At 46.4% G+C, this 23,742-nt stretch overlaps 1 protein-coding gene across 1 annotated transcript in view; it reads right to left on the bottom strand.

Moving 5' to 3' along the window:
- Positions 1-13,483: 13,483 nt before the first annotated feature.
- The window catches only part of LOC147103595 (small G protein signaling modulator 1-like), a 63,807-nt gene continuing 53,548 nt past the window's right edge, over positions 13,484-23,742 (bottom strand). The window contains exons 12-17 of the mRNA XM_085962173.1: positions 22,337-22,461; positions 20,393-20,475; positions 18,269-18,378; positions 17,203-17,299; positions 15,062-15,229; positions 13,484-14,119 (exon numbers count right to left, since the gene is read on the bottom strand). Of these exons, the coding sequence (XP_085818299.1) occupies positions 14,031-14,119; positions 15,062-15,229; positions 17,203-17,299; positions 18,269-18,378; positions 20,393-20,475; positions 22,337-22,461 (672 nt within the window). The 3' untranslated portion in view covers positions 13,484-14,030. The remainder of the gene's footprint in view (positions 14,120-15,061; positions 15,230-17,202; positions 17,300-18,268; positions 18,379-20,392; positions 20,476-22,336; positions 22,462-23,742) is intronic.

The following is a 23,742-nucleotide window of genomic DNA, read 5'->3' as shown; positions in this document are numbered from 1 at the left end:
TTACAAGGATGTTGCTGGGAGTAGAGAGTCTTAGCTATGAGGAAAGACTGGATAGGCTGGGTTTGTTTTCCTTGGAACAGAGGGGAGACCTTATTGAGGTGTATAAAATTATGAGGGGCCTAGATAAAGTGGATAGAAAGGACCTATTTCCCTTAGCAGAGGGGTCAAAAACCAGGGGGCACAGATTTAAAGTAATTGGTGGAAGGTTTAGAGGGGATTTGAGGGGAAATGTCTTCACCCAGAGGGTTGTGGGGGTCTGGAACTCACTGCCTGAAAGGGTGGTAGAGGCAGGAACCCTAACCACATTTAAAAAGTACTTGGATATGCACTTGGGATGCTGTAACCTGCAGGGCTACGGACCAAGAGCTGGGAAGTGGGATTAGGCTGGATAGCTCTTTGTTGGCCGGCGCGGACACGATGGGCCAAAATGGCCTCCTTCCGTGCTGTAACTTTCTATGATTCTATGATTCTAAACTTCTACAAACTGAAAACAAGTCCCCTACAGACCCCCGTATCCACAGTTCACTCTGGCCAGGGTTCACAGAGCCCAGCAGATACTTGCATGTTGGTCCATCTGAAATATCCCATATACCTTATCATTGATCAGCCTCTTGCAGATAATATAAACTGGAAGAATGGCTGAGAATTTGGAATCGAAGACCTAAACGGTAACATATGGCAAAAGCAGCTAAAACCCATTGCAACCTCCACCAAATGCACCACGTTAAATTCTCAGCTACCTGTTCCATCAACAGTATTCATCGTGCATTAGAGGATCCTTGCAGCACTCCCTCCCCCCGCCCCCCACATTTATCTATAAATCTGCGGCAAAGTGCTGCATGAATCTCAGGACCTCTTATTATGGCATGTTCAGCAATGGGATGTCGACAGAACTGGCAGTCAACTTGGCTACCTCTCCTCCTCTCGGTAACAAATGGCAGAAAGTCAAAGAACGTGATTTGGAAGTGGGGCTATCCCAGTATCCACTGAGAAAATGAAAAGGCTCTATTAAAATGATATGACCGATCACTATATGGTGCTAATATTTCTTCCCCCTATCCCTCCACCCTTTCCTCTGTGGCCTCCACTCAGTAGCTGCTGGCCAGGGTGGCATACTTCAAACCAGCTCATCACGCGGAGAAGTGCAGGCACTGATCCCATGCCCCATCGTCCTGCAGTGCAGCACGCAGCACAGTCAGGCACAAGTCAGGAGCGTGATGGAAGGCGGCTCACCACCACCTTCTCGAGGGCAATTAGGGATGGGCAATAAATGCTGGCCTTGCCAGCGATGCCCACATCACAGGAACGAATTTTTAAAAAGTGGCCCTTGAGCAAGAGGTTTGTTGAGACTGTGGCCCTCAACAGCAAGTTAGTGAAACATGCTGTTACACAATACAGGTGTCCCACTGTTATACCCATCAGGAAAGGCTGGGTCTCTTTTCTCTTGAAAAGCGAAGACTTAGGGGTGACCTAATAGAGGTCTTTAAAATGATGAAAGGTTTTGCTAGAGTGGATACAGAGAGAATGTTCCCACTTGTGGGGAAGAGCATAACTAGAGGCCATCAATATAAGATAGTCACCAAGAAATCCAATAGGGAATTCAGAAGAAACTTCTTTACCCAGAGAGTGATTAGAATGTAGAACTCGCTACCACAGGGAGTGGTTGAAGCGAATAATACCGATGCATTTAAGAGGCGGTTAGATAAACAGATGAGGGAGAAGGGAATAGAATTGGGTTATGCTGATAGATTTACATGAGGAAAAATGGGAGGAGGCTCGAGTGAAGCATAAACGCCGGCATGGACTGGTTGGGCCGAATGGCCTGTTTCTGTGCCGTATACCCTACGTAATCCTATGTAATAAATTAACCACTTTTTGCATTGCAAGTGTGATGGAGCCCAGAACCGGGGGGGGGTGGGGGGCGGGGGGGAGGGAGCAAGTTAGTTACAACATCAGTCTTTCAGTTTCAAAAGTCAAATGCAAACCGGCAGCTGTGATCATTAAAATGAATATAATCCAGATTTCCACTACCCTGCTCGTGAAATGGTCAAGACCCGCGGATGAATGGGTCATCTGGCAGCCACGCCTCCCGACCCGAATTGTAAGTCTTTCAGTTTCAAAAGTCAAATGCAAACCGGCAGCTGTGATCATTAAAATGAATATAATCCAGATTTCCACTACCCTGCTCGTGAAATGGTCAAGACCCGCGGACGAATGGGTCATCTGGCAGCCACGCCTCCCGACCCGAATTGTAGGAATTGTGGGAAAGGTCGCCCTGTTCCTGGAACATTATTAGTGGTGGATGGGAAACACAGTTAAAACTATTCCGTGTGTATGGTTCAGCCAAGGTTGAGGGTAGAAGAGTGGAGGTTTTTGGATATTTGGGACAACTGTTACTTACTAATAGGTGTGTGACGCTAGAGGGGTCACTTTGGTTACGTGCTGGATAGTCAGGATAGGAGTAAGGGGAAGGTGGATAGATCAGGGGAGCTTCTCAAAGAAACTGGAGAAAATACCAAAATGATAGAGCTAAGGGTGGTTGGTAAGGATGGGAACAGAAGACTGGAGTACACATGGAGGAATTTGGGTGGTTCCAGTGACTCCACTGTACATTTTATCTTCGTGCTGAGTTTGGTGGAGGTTAAGAAGGTCCTTTTAAGATCAGAGGTTCCTCAGATCACTGGATGTTGAAAGTTGAGTTGTTTCACCCCCCACCCCCACCCCTCTGGATACAACGAACACGGGGAAAGGGAAATGGAAGTGAAACCAGCCTCCGTTAGAAGGCAGGAAGAGACGCCTTTTGTTGTCTTTGAGAGTGGAAATCTCAGCAAATGTTTTTTTTGTTGAGACTAAGGGGGCATGGTAAAAGAGACAATGGGGGCTTATTTCTTTTGGTGGGGGGGGGGCGGTGGTGGTCAGAAAGCAAAAGAGAACTCATTGGAGTTTAGAAGAATGAGAGGTGATCTTCTTGAAACATATAAGATTCTGAGGGGGATTGACAGGGTGGATGCAGAGAGGATGATTCCCCTCGTGGGGGTATCTAGAACTAGGGGGCAGTTTCAGAATAAGGGGTCGCCCATTTAAGACGGAGATGAGGAGGAATTTCTTCTCAGAGGGTCGTGAATCTTTGGAATTCTCTGCCCCAGAGAGCGGTGGAGGCGGAGTCACTGAATATATTCAAGGCGGAGATTGACAGACATTTGAACTACAGGGGAGTCGAGGGGTATGGGGAGAGCGGGAAAGTGGAGTTGAGGCCAAGATTGGATCAGCCATGATCTCATTGAATGGCGGAGCAGGCTCGAGGGGCCGATTGGCCTACTCCTGCTCCTGCTCCTGCTTCTTATGTTCTTCTTATGTTCTAAGAGCAAGGGAGAAGAGTTAGACAAAAGGTTCTAGTACTTGTGTAATTTGCAAACTTCGGGCTTTGAAGTAAAGGATCAAATCGGGCTAGTGTGCTAGGTGTTACGGCTGGTTTATAAAGGAAAACACATTCGGGGTAATGTTAAGCAACGCAGGTTTTACACCTCGCCCATTATCACTCTCTGTTGACTTCAATAGAGGGTAAAATCGGGCGGGATGTAAAACCAGCGTTGTGCCTGATCGACGGGTGGGGTGCCACTGCTGACCGGGTGGGGCGGGCTTCATCATCTCATCTTCTCCTTTTCGTATAATTGTAAGTAACCGATGAACTCAACACAAGCCTGGGATCGAACCCGATCCCTCTATGGCTCAGTTATTCACTGGATAAACTTGGTGAGCCATCTTCAGTAAACAGCAGAGTTAACCGAGGAATACAGAGGGTCGATAACATACTGGGCTCCATTTCCAAGAAATGGATCATTTGGTTGACTTATTACATCATTATTCCAGCCATCGATTCTTGTGATTAATTTTGGACTGATGGATCTTCTGCCATTTCACAGAAATATCAACTGATTCTGGGGTTCCAAGTGTCTGGGGTGTAGTAGAAAGTTAATGTCACAAATATATGGAAAAATCAAAGCAATGCCTGCACAGAGATTAACTGCTCCAGGGCCTCAGTAACCTTCGATCCAGAATTAATCAAATTCCAGATTCTTTGAAGGAGAGGTACTTTATATCGTAATGCCGTCTGTGTAGCTGAATCTGAAGTGGTATCTTCTAGTTGTCACGAAGTATATATCCAATTCCCCTTTGATAGTTACCCCCTCGAACTGGCAATGTCAAATTCCCTTTTAAAGAACCGTAGTGACTCCATACTCACCTCAAGTCTTGGCAGTGTGTTCCAGAGGGCGATGAGGCATCTAACCTGACTCTTTGCCTGTGGATTTTATTGGCATGGCTTCCAGCCATTTACTGAGGACTGTATCTCCCTCCCCCACCCCCTTCCCTGTCAACCACTGTGAACTATTCCATCTCGGTTTATAACCTCCAATCCTGTTCCCAATCTGTCCGGCTCTTTTCCTGAAGGAGTTTAATCGGCACAGCGTCCGCCGCTTCTGCTGAAATCCCATTTCATATATCCGCCTGGCATTGGCTGCGAGAACCAAAGAGAGGAGGTTGTCTTTAAATGCCAGCCTGGGGCTGAAGGAGACGGAGACCCTCAAGGAAGCCACAATTGGAAGAGAGTGCCAGAGCGGTCAATAGAATCGATTATACGTGAATAGAGATTACAAAGTGTTAGAAATCAGGGGTGTCCAAAATGTATATGGTCATGCGAACAAAATTGTGACGCAAATAATGCCGTGTTTACATGATGGTTTAGAACTGGAGACAAAATGTCTCTTCAGACTAATATTAGAATAACTGGATAGATGCTTAGAGTCTGCTTGTGTTTTGGTTCTTTGCGGATGTTGTAGCATTCTGTACCGTGACCGTCAGAAATAATCTTGTTTCCAAGCTAGCTATCTGCTGTTTTCAAGTTGGAATTTCAACTTGTTTATGTATCTTTAATTTGACCAACCAAGGCCCAGCACCTATATTTCTTCCATTACTGCTAATAACCATATTATAATACTAAGTTAGGATTTGAACTTTGTTTAACAAAACTGCTTTAAAATGTGTAAGTTAACCAGTGTATGAGAATAGAATAGCACATATCTTTGGGGATTTCTTTGGGCAGCACGGTGGCATAGTGGTTAGCACTGTTGCCTCACAGCGCCAGGGACCCGGGTTCGAATCCGGCCTCGGGTGACTGTCTGTGTGGAGTTTGCACATTCTCCCCATGTTTGCGTGGGTTTCCTCCGGGTGCTCCGGTTTCCTCCCACAGTCCAAAGATGTGCGGGTTAGGTTGATTGGCTATGATAAAAATTGACCCTTAGTGTTAGGGGGATTAAATACGTGGGGTTACGGGGATAGGGTGGGATATGTGTCGGTGCAGGCTCGATGGGCCGAAATGGCCTCTATCTGCACTGTGAGGTTTCTGTGATTCCATGGTACAATAGTCTGAAAATGAAATAGTTAAAGCTGCATGAACAGCATGAACATAAATAATTGATAACATGCAGTTATGGCCGAGAATGGCATGTCTGACTCCAAACTAGGGAGGATGGGGACAAGGGAGATAAGAGAAATTCCAATGGATAGACCTTCAAAGCGTATAAACAATAAAGCATGTGTAATGGTTGTGAAGGCCCCTCCTGGAGGGAGGATCTTCATCTTGAAGTCGAGACAAAGAACTCGACGCTCCATTGGGTGATGAGGTTTTAGGGGAGCCTCTATAGGTATAGTTGGTCTTGTCAATAACTTGGCCTCAGGCCCACCCCCTAAACAGAGAATAAAAGTAACACCCCGAGGGCTTGCCCCCGCAGACGGTGGAGGGGAGAGCCCAGCAGGAGTTGGGCTGGTCGAACGCTCTTTTGAGAGTGAGCCCATGCTCACCAACTTGGAGGTTCTAGACGAGAGGAGGAGAGGCCGCAAGCCAGAGAACTGTTCACACACGCCAGCTGTCTGTCCGATCGGGACTGGTACCAGCTGCTTGTCACGGTCGTATGTTTTTGCTCTATAACTAGCATGTTATATTCCGTCTTAAACCCTGATTAAACACAATATACCCACCATATTGGTTTGCAGTCGATCCTGATTATTTGAAAGACTAGAGATAAGCTACTAACTGGCCTGTTCCTGGCAAGGTTCACTGGCAAGGCTTGGAAGCTAAGCAGAGCCAGGCCTGGTTAGTACCTGGAGGGGTGACCATCAGGGAAGACCAGGTGCAGAAGGTCACAGAAGGAGCCCCGAGGAGGGGCGGTTGGTGAGAAGGTCACGGAAAGAGCCCCGGGAGGGGCAGCTGGTGAGCAGGCCCGGGCGTTGGGCTGAAGATTGTCGGACAGGAGGAATGGTGGAAATGGAATGGCGGCGCGCACAGACGCAGCGGCTTTGCTTCTCCCAGGATGGTGCTATTTACGTTTAATGTTAATGTTATTTGTACTGGACTCATGGGACCTTGCAAGATCACATTTCGTTGTTCATGTACTTGTGCAATGACAATAAAAGTTGAATTATTATTAATTATTAATCTCTACACAAGAAAAGAAAGACTTGCATTTCTATAGCGCCTTTCACGACCTCAGGACGTCCCAAAGCGCTTTACAGCCAATGAAGTACTTTCGAAGTGTAGTCACTGTTGTAATGTAGGAAACGTGGCAGCCAATTTGCACACAGCAAGCTCCCACAAGCAACAATAAGATACATGACCAGATAATCAGCTTTAGTGATGCTGGTTAAGGGATAAAAAAAGGAAAAATCTTCTGCTCTTCTTCAAAGTAGTGGCATGGGATCTTTTACTTCCACCTTGGTTTAATGTCTCCTCTGAAATACGACGCCTCTGTCGGTGCAGCACCCCCTCAGTGCCAGCCTGGATTACGTGCTCAAGTCTCTGGCGCGGGACTCGAAGCCACAACCTTCGGACTCAGAGAGAACTGGTCCCGGTACTTCCATTGCTTTGAAGCTTCTGCATCACAACAACTGCAGCCCCAAGTGGTGGCTTATGAGTTTTGCAACTGATCTCTGCACACTGACCAAGCTGGTCGTAGGATGGCAGAAATTGGATCTTACACTGGCTGCCGTTTAAGAAACTTGGCATTTGACTAAAAATAATCCCTAAAAACATGACAGGGGAGATAAAGGGGAGTTAATGGTAACTTACACAGGAACCATCAGGAACAGGAAAAGATCATTCAGCCCAACAGTGTCAGCTGTAGCTCAGTGGGTAGCACTCTCTAGGTGGGAGGGGCTAGGAATGAGCCAGGTGTTACTGGTTGCCTGATTGCAGCAGGGAATTGGAGTGAGTTTGTAAAAAGTTGGTGGTGGGTTTTGGGGTTTTTGTTTTCAGGTTTTAGGGCCTTTTTGGCCCACAAAAACAGCCAGATGGCTGCTGAGGGGTCCAGAGTGCCAGGCCCCACAGAGGACAGTGTTCCCAAGGGGAATTTAATTAGGGAAGAAACTGTGGTTGGAAGGGAAAGAAAAAGGCCCAAAGATTTGGGCCGGGACCCAAGGAGGTTTGTAAAAGAAAACACGGTGGTGGTTCAGTGCGAGGATAAGGAGATACGAGCTTGGGATATTATCCAAGCGGTACATGAGGACTGCGGCGAGGGAAGCTGCTTTGCCTGCCGACCAAAGCCGAATGTTGGGTTCGAGGTGACGATCAGTGGCCAAGAGGAGGTGGAAAGACTTTTACTCAATCTGAAAGTTGGCGATAAGTTCTTGGAGGTATCTCTGCTATATTCGGAAGAGGTGGTGGTCTCATTCTTAAACTGGCCAGTTTATATTGAGGATGATGTGCTAATCAAAAAGTTGGAGTCGTGGGACTTAAAAATTTGCTCAGCAATAAAGAGGAGATACTATCCAGAAACACGGGTAGCAGATGGAACCCGTTTAGTAAAGGTGCAGTTCCCAGAGGGGGTGAGGTCATTACCGTACAGCATGAAGTTCGAGACACTGGAAGGAGTGCAGTACTTTCGAGTGCTGCATGATAACCAAGTGAAGGTTTTCTATTATTGTCTTGGACACGACCATCTTGTAAGAAACTATCCAGACTTGTACTGTTATAATTGCGGCGAGTCTGGACACATCGCTCGGAGCTGCAAGGCGGTGAGCTGTGGGGTGTGTCACAAAGGCCCCACCCGCTGTGAGTGTGAGGCAGAAGGAAGCTCTATGAGTGTTGAGGAGATGGGAGAAGGAGCAGGAGATGTGAGTGGAACGGCCGGAGGAGCGGAGCAGTCGGAGGACACAGCTGGTAAATTGAAGGAGAAAAGAGCACAGGAAGAAGCAGAAAATTGCGGAGCAGAGAACAGGATGGAGATGGTGGAAAACACACCAAGTACAGTGGAAAAGAACAAAGACAGCAGCGGGCAGCAAGGGTCGAGTGCAGGCTCGAGCCTTAATATGGTTCAGCTCTCCCTAAAGAATCTGGTGTCCACGGGGGGAGAGGAGGCGGGAGCGGGGTGCGTGGTAAATGTAAGTACTCCAAAGAAAGACGGGGAGTCGGACATCTCAGTGAGGAGGGGGCAAGACAAGGAGAGGGTGCAAGAGGCAGGAGCCTTAAAGGGGCAGCAGGACGGGATCGGCGAGACAAAGACGCCAGAAGGGAACAATATAGGTGCGCCATTGTCCCAGAGAGAGAAGGATCAGGGAGCAAGGGTCAGAGGTGGAGATGAGGTCGAAGGGAGCGGCACTGTTGGAGAAACCGCGATAGCAGGAAGACTCTCTATGGGAGATGATGTATCTGACGGGGAGCAGGCACAGAAGGTTGCAGAAGAGCTTGAGAGTGAGGAATTAGAGGGGGACAGAGACATGGAAGTCGGGGGTGGGGTGGCATCATGTGGAAAGGGTAAGGTTAGTGAGGGGCAGAAGGAGGGAGAAAGGGCAGCTCCTGGGCCCAAACTTAATGCAAGGAAGAGGCTGAAACAGCAGGGAAGGTTCAAACAGGAGGTGAAAAAGAGTCGGAGGCTGCAGGAAAAAGCAACAGCTGGCCGAAAAGTTGGGAAGGAGCATGTGAGGAGGGAAGGGCCAGAGATTAAATGATGGGGAGATTATCAGGCATACTTCCCTTCTTTGGAGCCATGATTACATTGGTCTCGATTAATGTGAACGGACTGAGGGGTGAGAAGAAATTGCAGCAGTTGTTGCAGGGTTTTAAAGGTTCGGACTTGTTGTGTCTGCAAGAAACCTTTTGGGATGAGGATATCCTAGAAAGAGTTCAGAAGGTTTGGAAGGGAGAGGTGTTTGCAAGTTGTGCAAACAATAACCGTAGAGGGGTGGCTGTTTTGGTGAGTCCGTCCATAAAAGAGAACGTTGCCTTGGTGGACAAGGACACTGAGGGGAGATTTTTATGGCTAAGGGTAAAAATGGAGGGATTTAATTGCGATCTCTTTAATATCTATGCACCGAACGACCATTGCAAGCGTCGCGAGTTTTTTCAGGGGTTATTCACTGAAGCGGCAGAGGCGAAAAATCCTTGTATAGTGGGGGATTTTAATGTATTTTTATCTCTGATGGACATTTCAGCCCAGATGACCTTTAAGGATGATAACTCCAGAGGGATGATTGTAAAAATGATGGCAAATTTAAATTTGAGAGACTTATGGAGGGACCAGAACCCCATAAAAAGGGAGTTCTCCAGAGCAGGTTGGGTGAGTGATGTTTTAAAACAGAGCCAAATAGATTTTGTGTTAATGCGGGAAGGGTTAAGTTCTGAGGTGATGGAGATTTATTATAAAAAAGTATTTTTTAGTGATCACTCGGCTTTGGTTCTTAGAATTAGGAACAGCAGAGTTAAGATCGGTTCAGGGGTGTGGATTTTAAACAATCAATACCTGAAAGAAATTGCTTATAAAGAAGGGATTATAAATATAATAAAGAATGCTCAGAAGGAACCTTTGTTCTTGAAAGAAAGAAGAATTTGGTGGGACAATTTCAAATATGAGGTAAAAGTTTTTTCAGTACGTTATGGGAAAAAGAGGGCGGCAGCTAACCGGCGTCGAGAAGAGAATATAAACAAAAGGTTTACGGATGTCTGTAAAGCAGTTGACGGAGGGGATAAGGGAGCTGAGACTAAGTTCCGGGTGCTAAAGGAAGAGTGGGAATTATTGCAAGCTGAAAAATGTAAGGGGGCCATTCTCCGTGCAAAGGCTAGAGATGCATTGGAGGGCGAAAGATGCACTAGATATTTTCTAGAGCAAGAGAAGCTGCGACAGAGATTATCGTTAATTGAAGAGTTGAAGGTTGGGGAGAAGATCATTCATGAAAGTGGGGAGATTTTAGAGGCGGCTAGCAGCTTTTATCAAGAGTTATATACTAAAGAAGACATTTCCAATTTGGCGATGGAGAAGGTTAGTGCTTTTATTGAAGAGGGTTTAAAGGAGGATGAGAGAAGCATGTGTGACAAAGAAGTAGGATTAGTAGAAATAAAAGTAGCAATAAGTGGAATGAAAGGGGGGAAAAGCCCAGGGTCCAATGGACTAAGGGCAGAATTTTATAAAGAAGTTTTTGAGATTTTAAGTCCATTGCTCTTAGAAGTTTTTAAGGAAATTAAAATTGAGGGAAGCCTGGCCCCATCTATGAGGAGAGGTATCATAAGCTTAGCTTATAAAAATAAAGGGGATAGATGGGATCTGAAGAATTGGAGGCCCATCACATTATTAAATGTGGATTATAAGATCTTGGCGAGGGTTATGGTAAATCGTTTGAAGGAGGTGTTACCGCAGATAGTTTGGCCCTCTCAGTCCTATGGAGTCATAGACCGGGACATCGCGGACTCTGTGGTCTCAATCCGAGATGCGATAGAGCTCATGGAAGAGAGTGGGAGGGAGGCTTATGTATTAAATATAGATCAAGAGAAAGCCTTTGATAGGGTCTCTCATGAGTTTTTATTGAAGGTTTTGGAAGCATTTGGTTTCAAGGAAAATTTCATTCAGTGGATAAGGATTTTTTTATTCAAACATATTTAGCTGTGTTAAATGTAATGGTTTTTTATCCAGGTATTTTCCGATTCAGAGATCAGTGAGACAGGGTTGTCCCCTGTCCCCATTGTTGTACACATTGGTAGCAGAACCATTAGGTTACATGATGCGAAAGAAACAAGGTGTAGTTGGGATTGTGGTCCCCAGTTCTGGGCTGGTGTCGGTGATACACCAATATGCAGATGACACAACCTTAACATTGAGAAATGGGGAGTCAGTGAGGAAAGCTATGGATGTAGTGGAGGAATATTGTAGAGCTTCAGGAGCCAGAGTGAATTATAGTAAGTCCCAATGCCTGGTTGCAGGGAGGGGTAGGGGGGAATGGTTGAGGGAATGTCCCTTTAAGGTGGTGGAGGTTTTGGAAGTTCTGGGGGTGCATATGGGGTGCAAGAAGGACAGGGATGAAGCGGATCGATTAAATTGGGAACCGAAGGTTATGAAAATTAAAACGATTTTGGGAAGATGGGAAAGAAGGTGGTTTAAAGTGCAAGGAAGAGCGACAGTGGTGTCTGCTCTCCTGCTATCTAAGCTATGGTACTTACTGACAGTGGAGGATATTCCTGAGTGGGCGGAAAATTCCATCCGAGAAGCTTGTGTGAGGTTTTTATGGGAAAGGAAACCAGCCTTGGTGGCTTACAATACCATAATCGGACAGAGAAATCAGGGAGGACTCAATTTCCCAGATATTGATTTGAAGAAAAAATCCTTTAGAATCAAATGGGTGAAGAGATTTCTTCAGAAGTCAAATACAAGTTTTTGGAAGAGTTGTTTTGAGCATTTTTTAAAACGAAGTGGGATAGGAGGGCAGGGGATATTGTATATGGAATACAATAATATGTTTTTGAAATCGATTAAACTTCTCCCTAGGTTTTATAAGGGGGTTGTAGAGACTTGGGCCCAATTTTTAAAAAGTGTGCAGTTTATGCCCAAGGGGGCTGAGGAATTTTTAGAACAGCCCTTATTTTTGAACAGGTGGGTCAACATCGAAGGAGAGGTTTTATTTAATCAAGATTTTATAAAAGCTGGGATTATATCTGTGAAAGATGTATTATACGAGGTAATTCCAGGTTGGTTGCCGGAAGCGATAGTGAGGGACATGGTGTGGGAGGAGGATCAGGAGGTAGAGGAAAAAGCAATAGCAATCATGTATGAGAAGATTGTGAGGGCAATGCCACAGGATTGGATGGAAGAAATAAATGCGGAAATCTCCAAAGGAAGTAAAATGTGTTCTGCTTTTCCAAGCTTTGTACTGGCGAAAGGGGGAGAGTTGGTCCAATTTGACAACTGTAATACTCGAGATTTCTATGAGGTATTTAGAGAATGGAGATTCAAGACGCCTGCTGGTCAGGAGTTTTGGCAGAGTATATACCCACAGCTGGACTTCAACAGGATTTGGAAGGGAGTGTGGGCGAATTTTAAATGTCCAGAATGGATTGAACTGGATTTCAAATTGGCTCATAACCGGATTTTTACCATGACGGTCTTGTGCAAGATTGGGCGAGTGGAGGCGGCAACTTGCCCAATGTGTGGGACACGGGATGAGACTCTGTCCCATTTACTGGTGTTATGTCCGCAGTTAAATGACTTTAAGTACTATGTTCGACAGTTGTGTGAAGCTTTTTTGCTGGGTGGGGACCGAAGAGTGAGAATGGGAATCCCGTGGGACTCAATTTTGAGATGGGGATTGCAGGAGAGTCTGCCCGAGTCTAGCGGAGCGGCAATTAATTTAACGTTCAGTTTGGCTAGATTCGTGATTGTGCAAAGAGGGAGTGCTCTGTTTTTAAGGGGAGGAGAATCAATCTAAAAGAGTATTTTAAATATAAGCTAAAAGATCATTATAAGGCTCTGTGGATGTTTTATTCAGAAAGGAATTTAAGTATAGTATTTTACAACCAATTTTTAAAGTACAATCGATTAATATATGTTACAGGAGACAAATTAAACTTCAGGTTTTGATGTTAAAATGTGGTGGCAGAATGGCTGTGCAGAGCGGCGGAATTGATTTGTATCATACAATGAAATGATCACGATGTTGTAAATGTTCTTAATGTTCAATAAAGTACATTAATTAAAAAAAAGTGGGTAGCACACTCGCCTCTGAGTCAGAAGGTTGTGGGTTCAAGTTCCACTCCAGAGACATGTGCACATAAAGCTAGGCTGACACTCCCAGTGCAGTGCTGAGGGAGTGCTGCACTGTCGGAGGTGCCGTCTTTCGGATGAGACGTTAAACCAGATGCTCTCTCAGATGGACGTAAAAAGATCCCATAGCACTATTTCGAAGAAGAGCAGGGGAGTTATCCCCAGTGTCCTGGCCAATATTTCTCCCTCAACCAACATAATAAAAACAGACTATCTGGTCATTTTCACATTGCTGTTTGTGGGAGCTTGCTGTGCGCACATTGGCTGCTGCATTTCCTACATTACAACAGTGACTACACTTCCAAAAGTACTTAATTGGCTGTAAAACGCTTCGAGACGTCCGGTGGTCGTGAAAGGCGCTATATAAATGCAAGTCTTTCTTTCATTTTTCTTTTTAACAAGCTCAATCAATTTTTGATGGCTCTCAACCCCATCCACCTGCCTTCTCACCAGTAGCCCAAATCCCACAGTTCTGCGGTATTTCCTGTTGAACCCATTTATGCTGTCTGCTTTGATGGCCTACCCTGGTAAACATACTCCACAAATCTACAATCCTTTGGGTGGAAAAAAAATCTGCCCCGTCATTGCTTCTTACAACCTAACTTCCTCACTTTTAAAAATCGGTGGCCCCAGTATCTTGAACACCTTTGTCGTACTGAATAAACATCAATAAAACAAAGCGCGACCGTACAATATAAAAGGCCCGTAGAATCAGCGAGCAGACAAAGCAATTATGGAGAAATTCAAGAGTTTTTTAAGCCGTGAGAAAAGGGAACCAGGCTCGTTAACATCTCTCACTGCAACAAGAACACACAGTGACAAAACCAGCGGCCCCAGCACCGAGGCAACACTATAAATAATGATGTATAGACTGGACAGCTAGAGTGCCCGAGGCTTCACCCACAACTTCTCTGCTGATGTGCTGCCTGGGTGCCCTCAACTTGCTCCTCCTCCTCATTTATTTTCAATCAGCGTCTGCACTTTGTAAACCAGGTCTCGCGCCAGCTTCAGCACCTGCTTCGTGTCGTGGTGCTCGGCCATTTCTAGAAGGCAAAATAGGAAGTGGGTGGTTAGCGGGGTTCAGAGGTCAAGGGGGCTCTCGTGGGGTCAACCTTCCACCTCGGGGGAAGGGGGAGGACCTAAATTACATCCAGTCCAATCAGAGGAGACTGAAGTTTTCTCTCTGCCGTGGGGTGTAGGGGGGGAGGGAGGTACCGGATGTTTCAATGAGTTATACCCAGCACTTCAGCAACTGGTGTATGAATCCCACCTGGATAAAGGGTGGCGTAAGAAAACCACTAAGCACTTGATTTGAGGAGAAAACAAGGCTTTAATCAACTGTTTCACAACCATGAGATTCTAGTTACATCACTAGTTCCTGGTTACAGAAACGTCCTGGGCAAGCTGGGCTCACGCCCGAGTATTTATACTTTCCTTCGACGGCGCCACCAGCTGGCCGCCCAGTGTTATTTCATGAGTCATTTCTTCATGAATGGTAAGATTCATGACAAAGGGGATGGGATCACCCCCTCTAACGATACGGGTCTTTCTCCAGCCTTCCTCCCTGCCGTGCAGACCAGCAGGGATGAGCTGTTAGGACTTGGGTGCACGAAGTTGGGTAAGGGTATTATGGGATAGGGAACCAAGACAGGTAAATGGAGGCAAGATATAGCTCAGCCATGATATCACTGAATGGCAGTACAGGCTTGAGGGGCTGAGTGGCCTACCCCTGTTCCTATAATCTTACGTTTTCTTTGACCTTACCCCCTCCATTCCCCAACAGTGTAAACGGAGGGGGGAGGGGTAGGTTGTCCCTCATTTTTCTCTTTCCCTCATTTTCCACTTCCCCTCCTCCAGTGGTGGGGATTAAAGGCAGCTCACTAGCATCTTCCGCCTACATCAGTACCCACGAGGGACCACCTAGAGAGCATCTCCTGGTGTTCCCAAACGACTCTAGTTCTACATCCCCACCTTCTCTAACTCACCGTTAAAGAACTTGATGATGTCTGTGAAGTCCATGTTATTTTCCAGAATGATGTCTCGGTAATGCTCCACCATTGACAGCGCAAAGAAGAGCCCGAAGTGAGTGGACGAGGCATACTTTGCTGCCCAAATGGTCTCCCAGACCGAAAATACATCACCGTAGACCAACTCTGCAGAGGGGAAAAAGAGGACACAAGCTACAGAAACTCAACAGGTAGCGGAAAAGGTTCAGGGAGGGGTGGGTGGGAGGGAATAGAGGAGGTGCAATTTTGCTCCTTTATCTCCGGGGCTTAGTTCCAGGAGCATAGGCCACCCTCCAGCACTTCACCCATGTAGTCGTTCTTCACGTGTGAGACTAAACAGTGTACACAGCAGTCCATCTTAAATTGTGTCTGCTGGAAAACTGCTGAAGAGAGTCAGGGAGAAACAAAATGGAAGTGTGTCCATATACGGGTTAAATAGGCTACAAGGTTACTGATCGGCTGAGGGTGGACGATGTCATGGTCATGCGGAGTTGGGAGCAGGTAAAGAACAAGAGCAAAGAACAAAGGAACAGACAATTTCAACACACGATCGCCTGTTCGGCTAAGGATTGGGGGTAAAATCCATCTTACTGCCTTGTAACTTGTGTGTAACTAATTGTACTTGATCATTAAAATTATTGATGTCACTGTATTGTGTGTCTTGTCGAACGGATCTATCTGTCACACACACAGCTTCTCTCACTCATTCCTGGGTGTCTTGTTATTGTATGTTTTACACTGATTATTAGATTTACCTTGCGGTGCACTGGACACATGCCTTCACTGAGTGCAATTTCAGTAGGAGGCAGAGCTGACCCTGTAACGGTTAGGCGGAGGTTCGAGTCAATATGGAACGGGGGGGGGGGGGGGGCGCGGTCAGGATACACAAGTCAAGGACACAACCGTCAGGTGCTCATGTTGTACCCTTGCTGGCTGCTGATCAGACGCCTCTGTGGCTTTGGAAGAACCTGTGGTCCGCCAAACCCCAAAAGATCTCTCCCCCCACCCCCCACCCCCCACCCCCCCATGGATCAGAAAGGGACAGCTCGGGAGGCAGAGTGACGTCAACCAGTCCCCTCTTTAGAGGCAGGGTAGTGGTCAACCTGTACTCCGGTATGGAGAGGGGGCGGAGGGATATCTATTACACACTGGATTTAGGCAGGTTGGTGCAGGCCACGTCACCCAAACACTGGATCATGGATCGGCCTGCCAGGGCTGCTCTCACTGAAAAACACCCCGCTTTGGTTCACTGGGGTTGGTGGTACTTGATGCAATGCCTCATGAAGAGATGTTACATGTGAACATAAGAAATAGGAGCCAGGAGTCGGCCATTCAGCCCCTCGAGCATGCTCCGCCATTCAATGAGATCATGGCTGATCTTCTACCTCAACTCCACTTTCCTGCCCGATCCCCATATCCCTTGATTCCATTAATATCCAAAAAATCTATCAATCCCAGTCTTGAATATACTCAACGACTGAGTCTCCACAGCCCTCTGGGGTAGAGAATTCCAAAGATTCACCACCCTCCGAGTGAAGAAATTTCTCCTCATCTCAGTCCGAAATGGCCGACCCCTTATTCTGAGACTGTGACCCCTGGTTCTAGACTCCCCAGCCAGGGGGAAACATCCTCCCAGCATCTACCCTGTCAAGCCCTGTAAGAATTTTGTATGTTTCAATGAGATCACCTCTCATTCTTCTAAACTCTAGAGAATATAGGCCTAGTCTACTCAATCTCTCCTCATAGGACAATCCCCCCATCCCAGGAACCAGTCTGGTGAACCTTTGCTGCACTCCCTCTATGGCAAGTATATCCTTCCTCAGATAAGGAGACCCAAACTGTACACAATACTCCAGGTGTGGTCTCACCAGGGCCCGATATAATTGCAGTAAGTGACAGTGTTCTATCTTTGGGCAAGGAGCTCGTTAATCTACTGGCCACGATGCCTCCTGGTGCTCTAATACGAAGTGGCATTGACAGCTGCTGTTCTGAGGCACTGACCATCTCCACCTTGTACTAGACAGCGAATCAAGGTAGCAAATGGCCTGAAAAGGGGTGTGGCAGGGGAAAAAAAGGGGAGAATAAGATGGGAATAAGTACAGCCCAGTACAACCACTTGCCTCGCTTGAAGTCCAGCAGAAACCAGCGGTAGCAGAAGTAGAAGTGGGTATAGTCCCCATTCTGGTGCATTAACTCAAACAGTTCTGAATCCAGGATCTAGAACACAAACACACGTCACATTAGGAAATGCCAGCCTTTCTGCAAGAAGCGCATTCTGACAGGTGATTCCTCTCACCCCTCTGGTCTCCAACCTCTCACTCTCTGTCATGAACTTGCTGATTGCACTCTCCGCTTTTACCAATACTGCGATGGTTATTGATCCTACGAACCTGCTCCCATTCCCCCTGTAGCTCCAAGTACACCACTATTCCTGCTGCACTCGCCTCACTTTGTAATAAAATACAGACTCTGCTTCTCCAACTCATTCTTTGCAACTCAAAATCGTGCACCTTCCTCAGTCTCCCTTCCTCCTCCAATCCAAACTTTGCAGCACATAACCATTCCTTCTTGATTTATCTCTACCTCTCTCCCACTCTTAACATACCGAGTCAAACACAATTTGTGGCCAAATACTCGCCATGTTTGGGATGGTGTGCCCAGGATTAATAATCACCTCCTAACTGTGATTTCCAGTGGGTAACATCACATGGGAGGCTCACAACGTTACCCTAACTCTTTTTGAAAGTCAAGAAAATACCATGACATCAGATCAATGTGAGTAGGCTAAAATTGAGAGCACGATACTTAAAAGCAATAAACACACAATCAGCCCACAAGGGGTTAAAATACGGCTTGCCTCTTTACAACTGAAGCACGGTAGTCAGTAAACCTTGGATATATGATGGCTGGCATGTTCAAATACCCGGCCTTCAGATAACCCCTCAAAGAAGCTTTTGTCCCTTAGCTCAGAAGATAACATCTACGCTATTTGCCTCAACCACTCCACGTGGTAGCTTCTTCCATCCTTTTTATAATGTGGAGACCAGAACTATTGCACAGTACTCCCAAGTGTGGGCTATTCAAGGTTCTATACAAACTTAACATAACTTTTCTGCTTCGCATAACTTGTGTGGATGAACACCGGGTGTTACGGCATTTTAAAGGGTAAAAGATCAGGGAGCGCACCTGGATGAGGGAACGCATGTTGGCAAAGTGAGTGTCCATGGCCCCTCCATGCGGAAAATTCTGGTTCATCCTCTTCATTAGCTGGGTGAAGCAGCTGAACGCCATGGCCTCTGTACAAAGGCAGCAAAACAAAAGGGTGAGGTGGGGGTGGGTGGGGAAGCAGATTGATTGCAATGTTCTCCTGTAGATGTTCCCGGGGGGGGAGGAAAGAATATCCACAAAAAACAGCCACACCACTTTCAACCCTGTGACTGGTCCGTGCTCTCTCAGGTCAGAAACAAAGTCAAATTCACATTACACTTTCCATTCTACAAAAAGAAAATACTGCAGATGCTGGAAATCTGAAATAAAAACAGAAAATGCTGGAAATACTCAGCAGGCCAGGCAGCATCTGTGAAGAGAGAGAAACAGAGTTAACGGTTCAGGTCGATGACCTTTCATCAGAACTGGAAAAAAAGCAGGAAATGGAACAGATTTTTAAGCAAGTGTAGGAGCTGGGAAAGGGGGGAGGGGATGAAAGAACAAAAGGGAAGGTCTGTGATAGGATGGAAGGCAGGAGAGGTTAAGAGACATTAAGAGATATTCAAGGCGAGAGGAGATGGTAACGAGACAGGTTAAGAAACAAAGGATGGCTCGAGATGAAGTGTAAATTGCGCTGGCAGAATGAAAGACAGCTGCCATGTGGGAGAGAAGAAAAGGCACAAACAAAAGGTGTGGATAAAAAATATATATAGGATAGGGGCCGAGGTTATGATCTGAAATTGTTGAACTCTATGTTGAGTCCAGAAGGCTGTAAAGTGCCTAATCGAAAGATGAGGTGCTGTTCCTCGAGCTAACATTGATTCTATCAGGTTAATATTGAAACAATTAAATTATTCGTAATACTCGAGCACTTTTAATACTGTAATAATATTAATGTATCTATATCAGTGCATGAGCTTAAAAAATAAAACTGTTCCGCCCAATCTAAAAACGCACTCATAGTGGGGGCATACAGTTTAGTTGGCGGGAGGGGGGGGGGGGTGAGGAGTCCAGAACAAGGGGGCATAACCTTAAAATTCAGGGGTGACATCAGGAAGCATTTCTTCACACAAAGAGTAATGAAAATTTGGAACACCCCCCCACCCCCGCAAAAAGCTGTTGAGGCTGGGGTGGGTCAACCGAAATTTTCAAAACTATGGGGGTGATTTTGCCAATGGGGACGTTGATGGAGGCGGGACTGCTGCTCGTTGGGTTTTAGTCCCGCCTCCATCGACATCCGGCCAACCCACGCTATTTTCCCTTGATTGACCTTGTTAAGCCCGTCCAGCGAGCTCAGCAGGCCAATTAAGGGAAAGCCAGTGACAGAGAACGTCACCGTATGACGTTTCATCTGCCAAAAATTTTTGATTTAATTGTTTCAATATTAACCTGTTACCAGGCAGTTAAGTGTCTGTAATCCCCTTCCCACCTTGAGGAGACGGGTCCCAGTGCGAGTTGGGGACCCGCCTCCTGGGAAAATGGCACGGAGGCGGGCTGGGGGCGGGTTCGGTACCCGCTCCCAGTTTCTGCCATTTTCCCGGCAGTCACGCCTCCATACTCGCCTCCCCAGGGCTGGCAAAATCGCCATCTGAGGTTGAGATTTTTGTGAGGTAAGGGTATTAAGGATTATGGAGCGAAGGTGAGTAAATGGAGTTGAGGTACAGACAATGTTCCTTGTAATTTTTTGGGGGGCCCGCGCGACCCCTTTAATGAGATTTTCCCTTTAAAAGCCGGCGAGCCGGCTGAGCGGGACTTCCAGAGTGCCGCACAGCTTAAAGGGAACATTGGATACAAATCCGCCATGATCAAATTGAATGGTGGAACAGGCTCGAGGGGCTGAATGGTCTACTTCTGTTCCTGTGGACGTAAGAGCAAAGCTGTGTCGCTCACTGCCAAATACCAGCCCAATCTGCAGACGCAAATTAATTACACTGGAATCATAGAACAGCTGGAAAGACATCAAAATCCTCTCAACATTACTTTAGAAATCCAATTTAGAATTATTACTGACAATTAAAATTGATTTAAAAAAAAAAAATTGTTATTTCAGCTAGCCATGAGACCGCCAGTAAGTTTAATTAAAATCATAAATAAATAACTTGCCATCATCCAGAACGACGAGCAGAGGAGCCAGAAGGTCACACATCCCCTGCACATAACCAATCTCCAAATGCTGCCAGATATAACTGCAAAACAAAAAAACAATGATAAAATACAGCCATCGCGGCCCAGCAACAGAGCGAGTAAGGGGAAAAGAAGCATCGGAAAAGGGGATGAACGATGGATTCTGGGTTAGCCCCTTTTCATCAGCACCCATAACATGCCCAGCAGGGGTCAAAGAGCAATGGGCAATCACGGCCATCCTCGCGGCACCCCGTCGACCCAGACCGATTGCAGAGTGAACAGACTCTTCATTACCTGCTTTGGATGATTCTGGACTGTCAATCAAACAGCCCTTTCCCCCCCGCTCCCCACCATCTGCAATATTTCTACAACCAACAATACTGGCACAGTCAAATTCCTTTTTTAAGGACTGTACTGACTCCATACTTACCCCCATAAAAGACTTGCATTTATATGCAACCTGTGGAATTCTCTACCACAGAAGGCAGTTGAGGCCAATTCATTAAATATATTCAAGAAGGAGTTGGATATATTTCTTAAGGCTAAAGGGATCAAGGGATATGGGGAGAAAGCAGGGACAGGGTACTGAATTTGGATGATCAGCCATGATCTCATTAAATGGCAGAACAGGCTCGAGGGGCCTACTCCTGCTCCTATCTTCTATGTTTCTATATACCGCCTTTCACGACCTCAGGACATCCCCAACGCGCTTTACGGCCAATGAAGTACTTTTTGAAGTGGAGTCACTGTTGTAATGTAGGAAACACTGCAGACAATTTGCGCACAGCAAGCTCCCACAAACAGCAATGTGATAATGACCAGATAATCTGTTTTTAGCGATGTTGATTGAGGGATAAATATTGGCCAGGTCACCGAGGAGAACTCCCTTGCTCTTCTTCGAAATAGTGCCGTGGGATCTTTTACGTCCACCTGAGAGAGCAGACGGGGCTTCGGTTTAACGTCTCATCCGAAAGACGGCACCTCAGACAGTGCAGCACTCCCTCAGTACTGCACTGGGAGTATCAATCCTAGATATTTGTGCTCAGGTCTCTAGAGTGGGACTTGTCTTGGCAGTGTGTTCCAGAGGGTGATGAGGCATCCAACCTGACTCTGATTTGATGGTATGAACTCTAGTCCTACTGCCCGTATCTTTTTCACATAATCTGTCTAACTGGATTGTATCCAGTCCCTTCATAATTTTAAGAATCTTCAGTCATTATCCCTTCTAAGCCAGCATTTCTCCAAAGTAAGTGACCCTGACTCTTGGAGCTACCATCACAACTAAGAGCTCCAAGATTAGATATCATTCTGGTCGCCCTCCTCATCAAGGGTTGCCAACTCTGGTTGGACATATTCCTGGAGGTTCCATCATGCGATAAATCCATGTAGTGGAACAAGAACTCGAAGAGGCGAAATATTAGAATTAGCACGAGTACTTTATTAACAACTGTGTAGCAAACAAACAGGCCTGCATCCTGGCATTCCACCTTTGCTGACCTTGACAGGAAGCAACCCCCTGACCTTAACTAGTGGCAGCACTGGCTACAGCACCACCTGGTGGATAACCTTAATCATAACACCCCAGATTACTATACATCACATGACCTTCAACCACCCTACCCAGTGAAGCAACCTTTTCTCCCCCATCTTCAACACTTTTAGAACGAATAAATGGAAGCGTTCAAAATAAATGAAAAACACACAATTTATTTCATGGTCCCCGTGATTTTTTTTTCTCTCCTGGGTTTGCTCACAGGATTAATCTTCAATTCCTGGAGATTCCAGGGTAATCCAGAAAGGGTTGGTAGCCCTAATCGCCAATCCAGCTTAAACTCTGGCCGCCAATCCCACGGGATGCAATCTTACTGCTCAGCCTTCCGCGTATCGAAGGCCTATTAAAGAGCCACGATGGGCAATATCTACCTGCACATGACGTTGCGCAGTTTCTCGAGGTTAGTGGGTGTGAAGTACCAGTAGTTGCGGTCACAGCGTTGAACGTCCTTTTCTATCCGGTGCAAATTGATCGTGTACATGTCCAGCAATTCTTGCTGAAAGATTAAAAAAAAACATTGTGGCATTTAAACAAAAAAAAAACCCAGGCCAGCTCCCAGACCCACTTGTGACAGATAGGGTGCCAAGTGGCAATTAAAAAAAATTCATTCACGGGATGTGGGCGTTGCTGGCAAGACCAGCATTTACTGCCCATCCCTATATAACTGAGTGGCTTGCTGGGCCACTTCACAGGGGCAGTTAAGAATCAACCACATTGCAGTGGGTCTGGAGTCACATATAGGCCAGACCGGGTAAGGACGGCAGATTTCCTTCACCTAAAGGACATTAGTGAACCAGATTACGACAATTCAATAGTTTCACTGATACTAGCTTTTTATTCCAGATTTATTTAATTAACTGAATTTTTTAATTCCCCAGCTGCCGTGGTGGGTTTTGAACTCATAGGGCTGGATTTTACCAGCCCTGAGGAGGCGGGTCTGCTGGGAAAGTCAAAAAAAATGGGAGCGAGTCCCGAACCCGCTCCCAACCTGCCTCCAACCAATCTTCCCGGGAGTCAGGTCCCCGATTTGTGCAGGGACCCGACTCCTAGCAGCGGGAAGAGGATTATAGCCACTTAACTGCCTGTTAACAGGTAGTTAACAGGCAGTTAAGAGGCTTTTTCCAATTTTGAGACTTCTGCTGCAGGCTTCCTGACATCGGGGAACCCCACCAGGGCAAGTGAGGCGTGCTGTGGGTCTGTTGTAATGTTTGTATGTAGATGACCGCTGCAGAAGTGGTGTGAAGGATGCAATGGGACACTGGTGAATATCAGAGGTAAGGAAATGTTGGGAAAGTCATTTTTAATGTGTTTAGATTTTTCTGTAGGTGACAAGCTTTGAAGTGTTTGTGTGACCTTACCTCAATGGGAGAAGTGGCAGATCACTTCTGTACCCTCACCTGCAGCTGCCATCTGTTTCATCCTAAGGAGAGAGTCACTGGAGAGCCTGGGTGCAAGGGCTCACCTGTGTACAGTGATTGTCAGTGTTTGACAGCACCTCAATGCTGTCAAACACTGTCAAATCATCTGTCAAAAATTTATGGTTCATGTGCCTTTAAGAAAACCGGCAGATGAAGCGTCATCAACTGATGTCATCTGACACCGGCTTTCCCTTAATTGGCCAGCAAGCCCACAGGGTGGGCTTAATAAGGCCAATCAGAGGAAAATAGCGTCTGTGCGTCAGATGTCGCTGGGGGCGGGACTAGAACCCGGAAAGCAGCAGTCCCGCCCCCAACGCGTCTCGGTGAGTAAAATCCAGCCCATAGTCTCCGGATTGTTA

This window comes from Somniosus microcephalus, chromosome 19, assembly GCF_052327205.1.
Source record: "Somniosus microcephalus isolate GS21.2 chromosome 19, FLI_Smic_1.0, whole genome shotgun sequence".
Taxonomy (NCBI): domain Eukaryota; kingdom Metazoa; phylum Chordata; class Chondrichthyes; order Squaliformes; family Somniosidae; genus Somniosus; species Somniosus microcephalus.
Note: the sequence above shows the minus strand (reverse complement) of the source record. Positions and strands in the feature narration are given on the sequence as shown.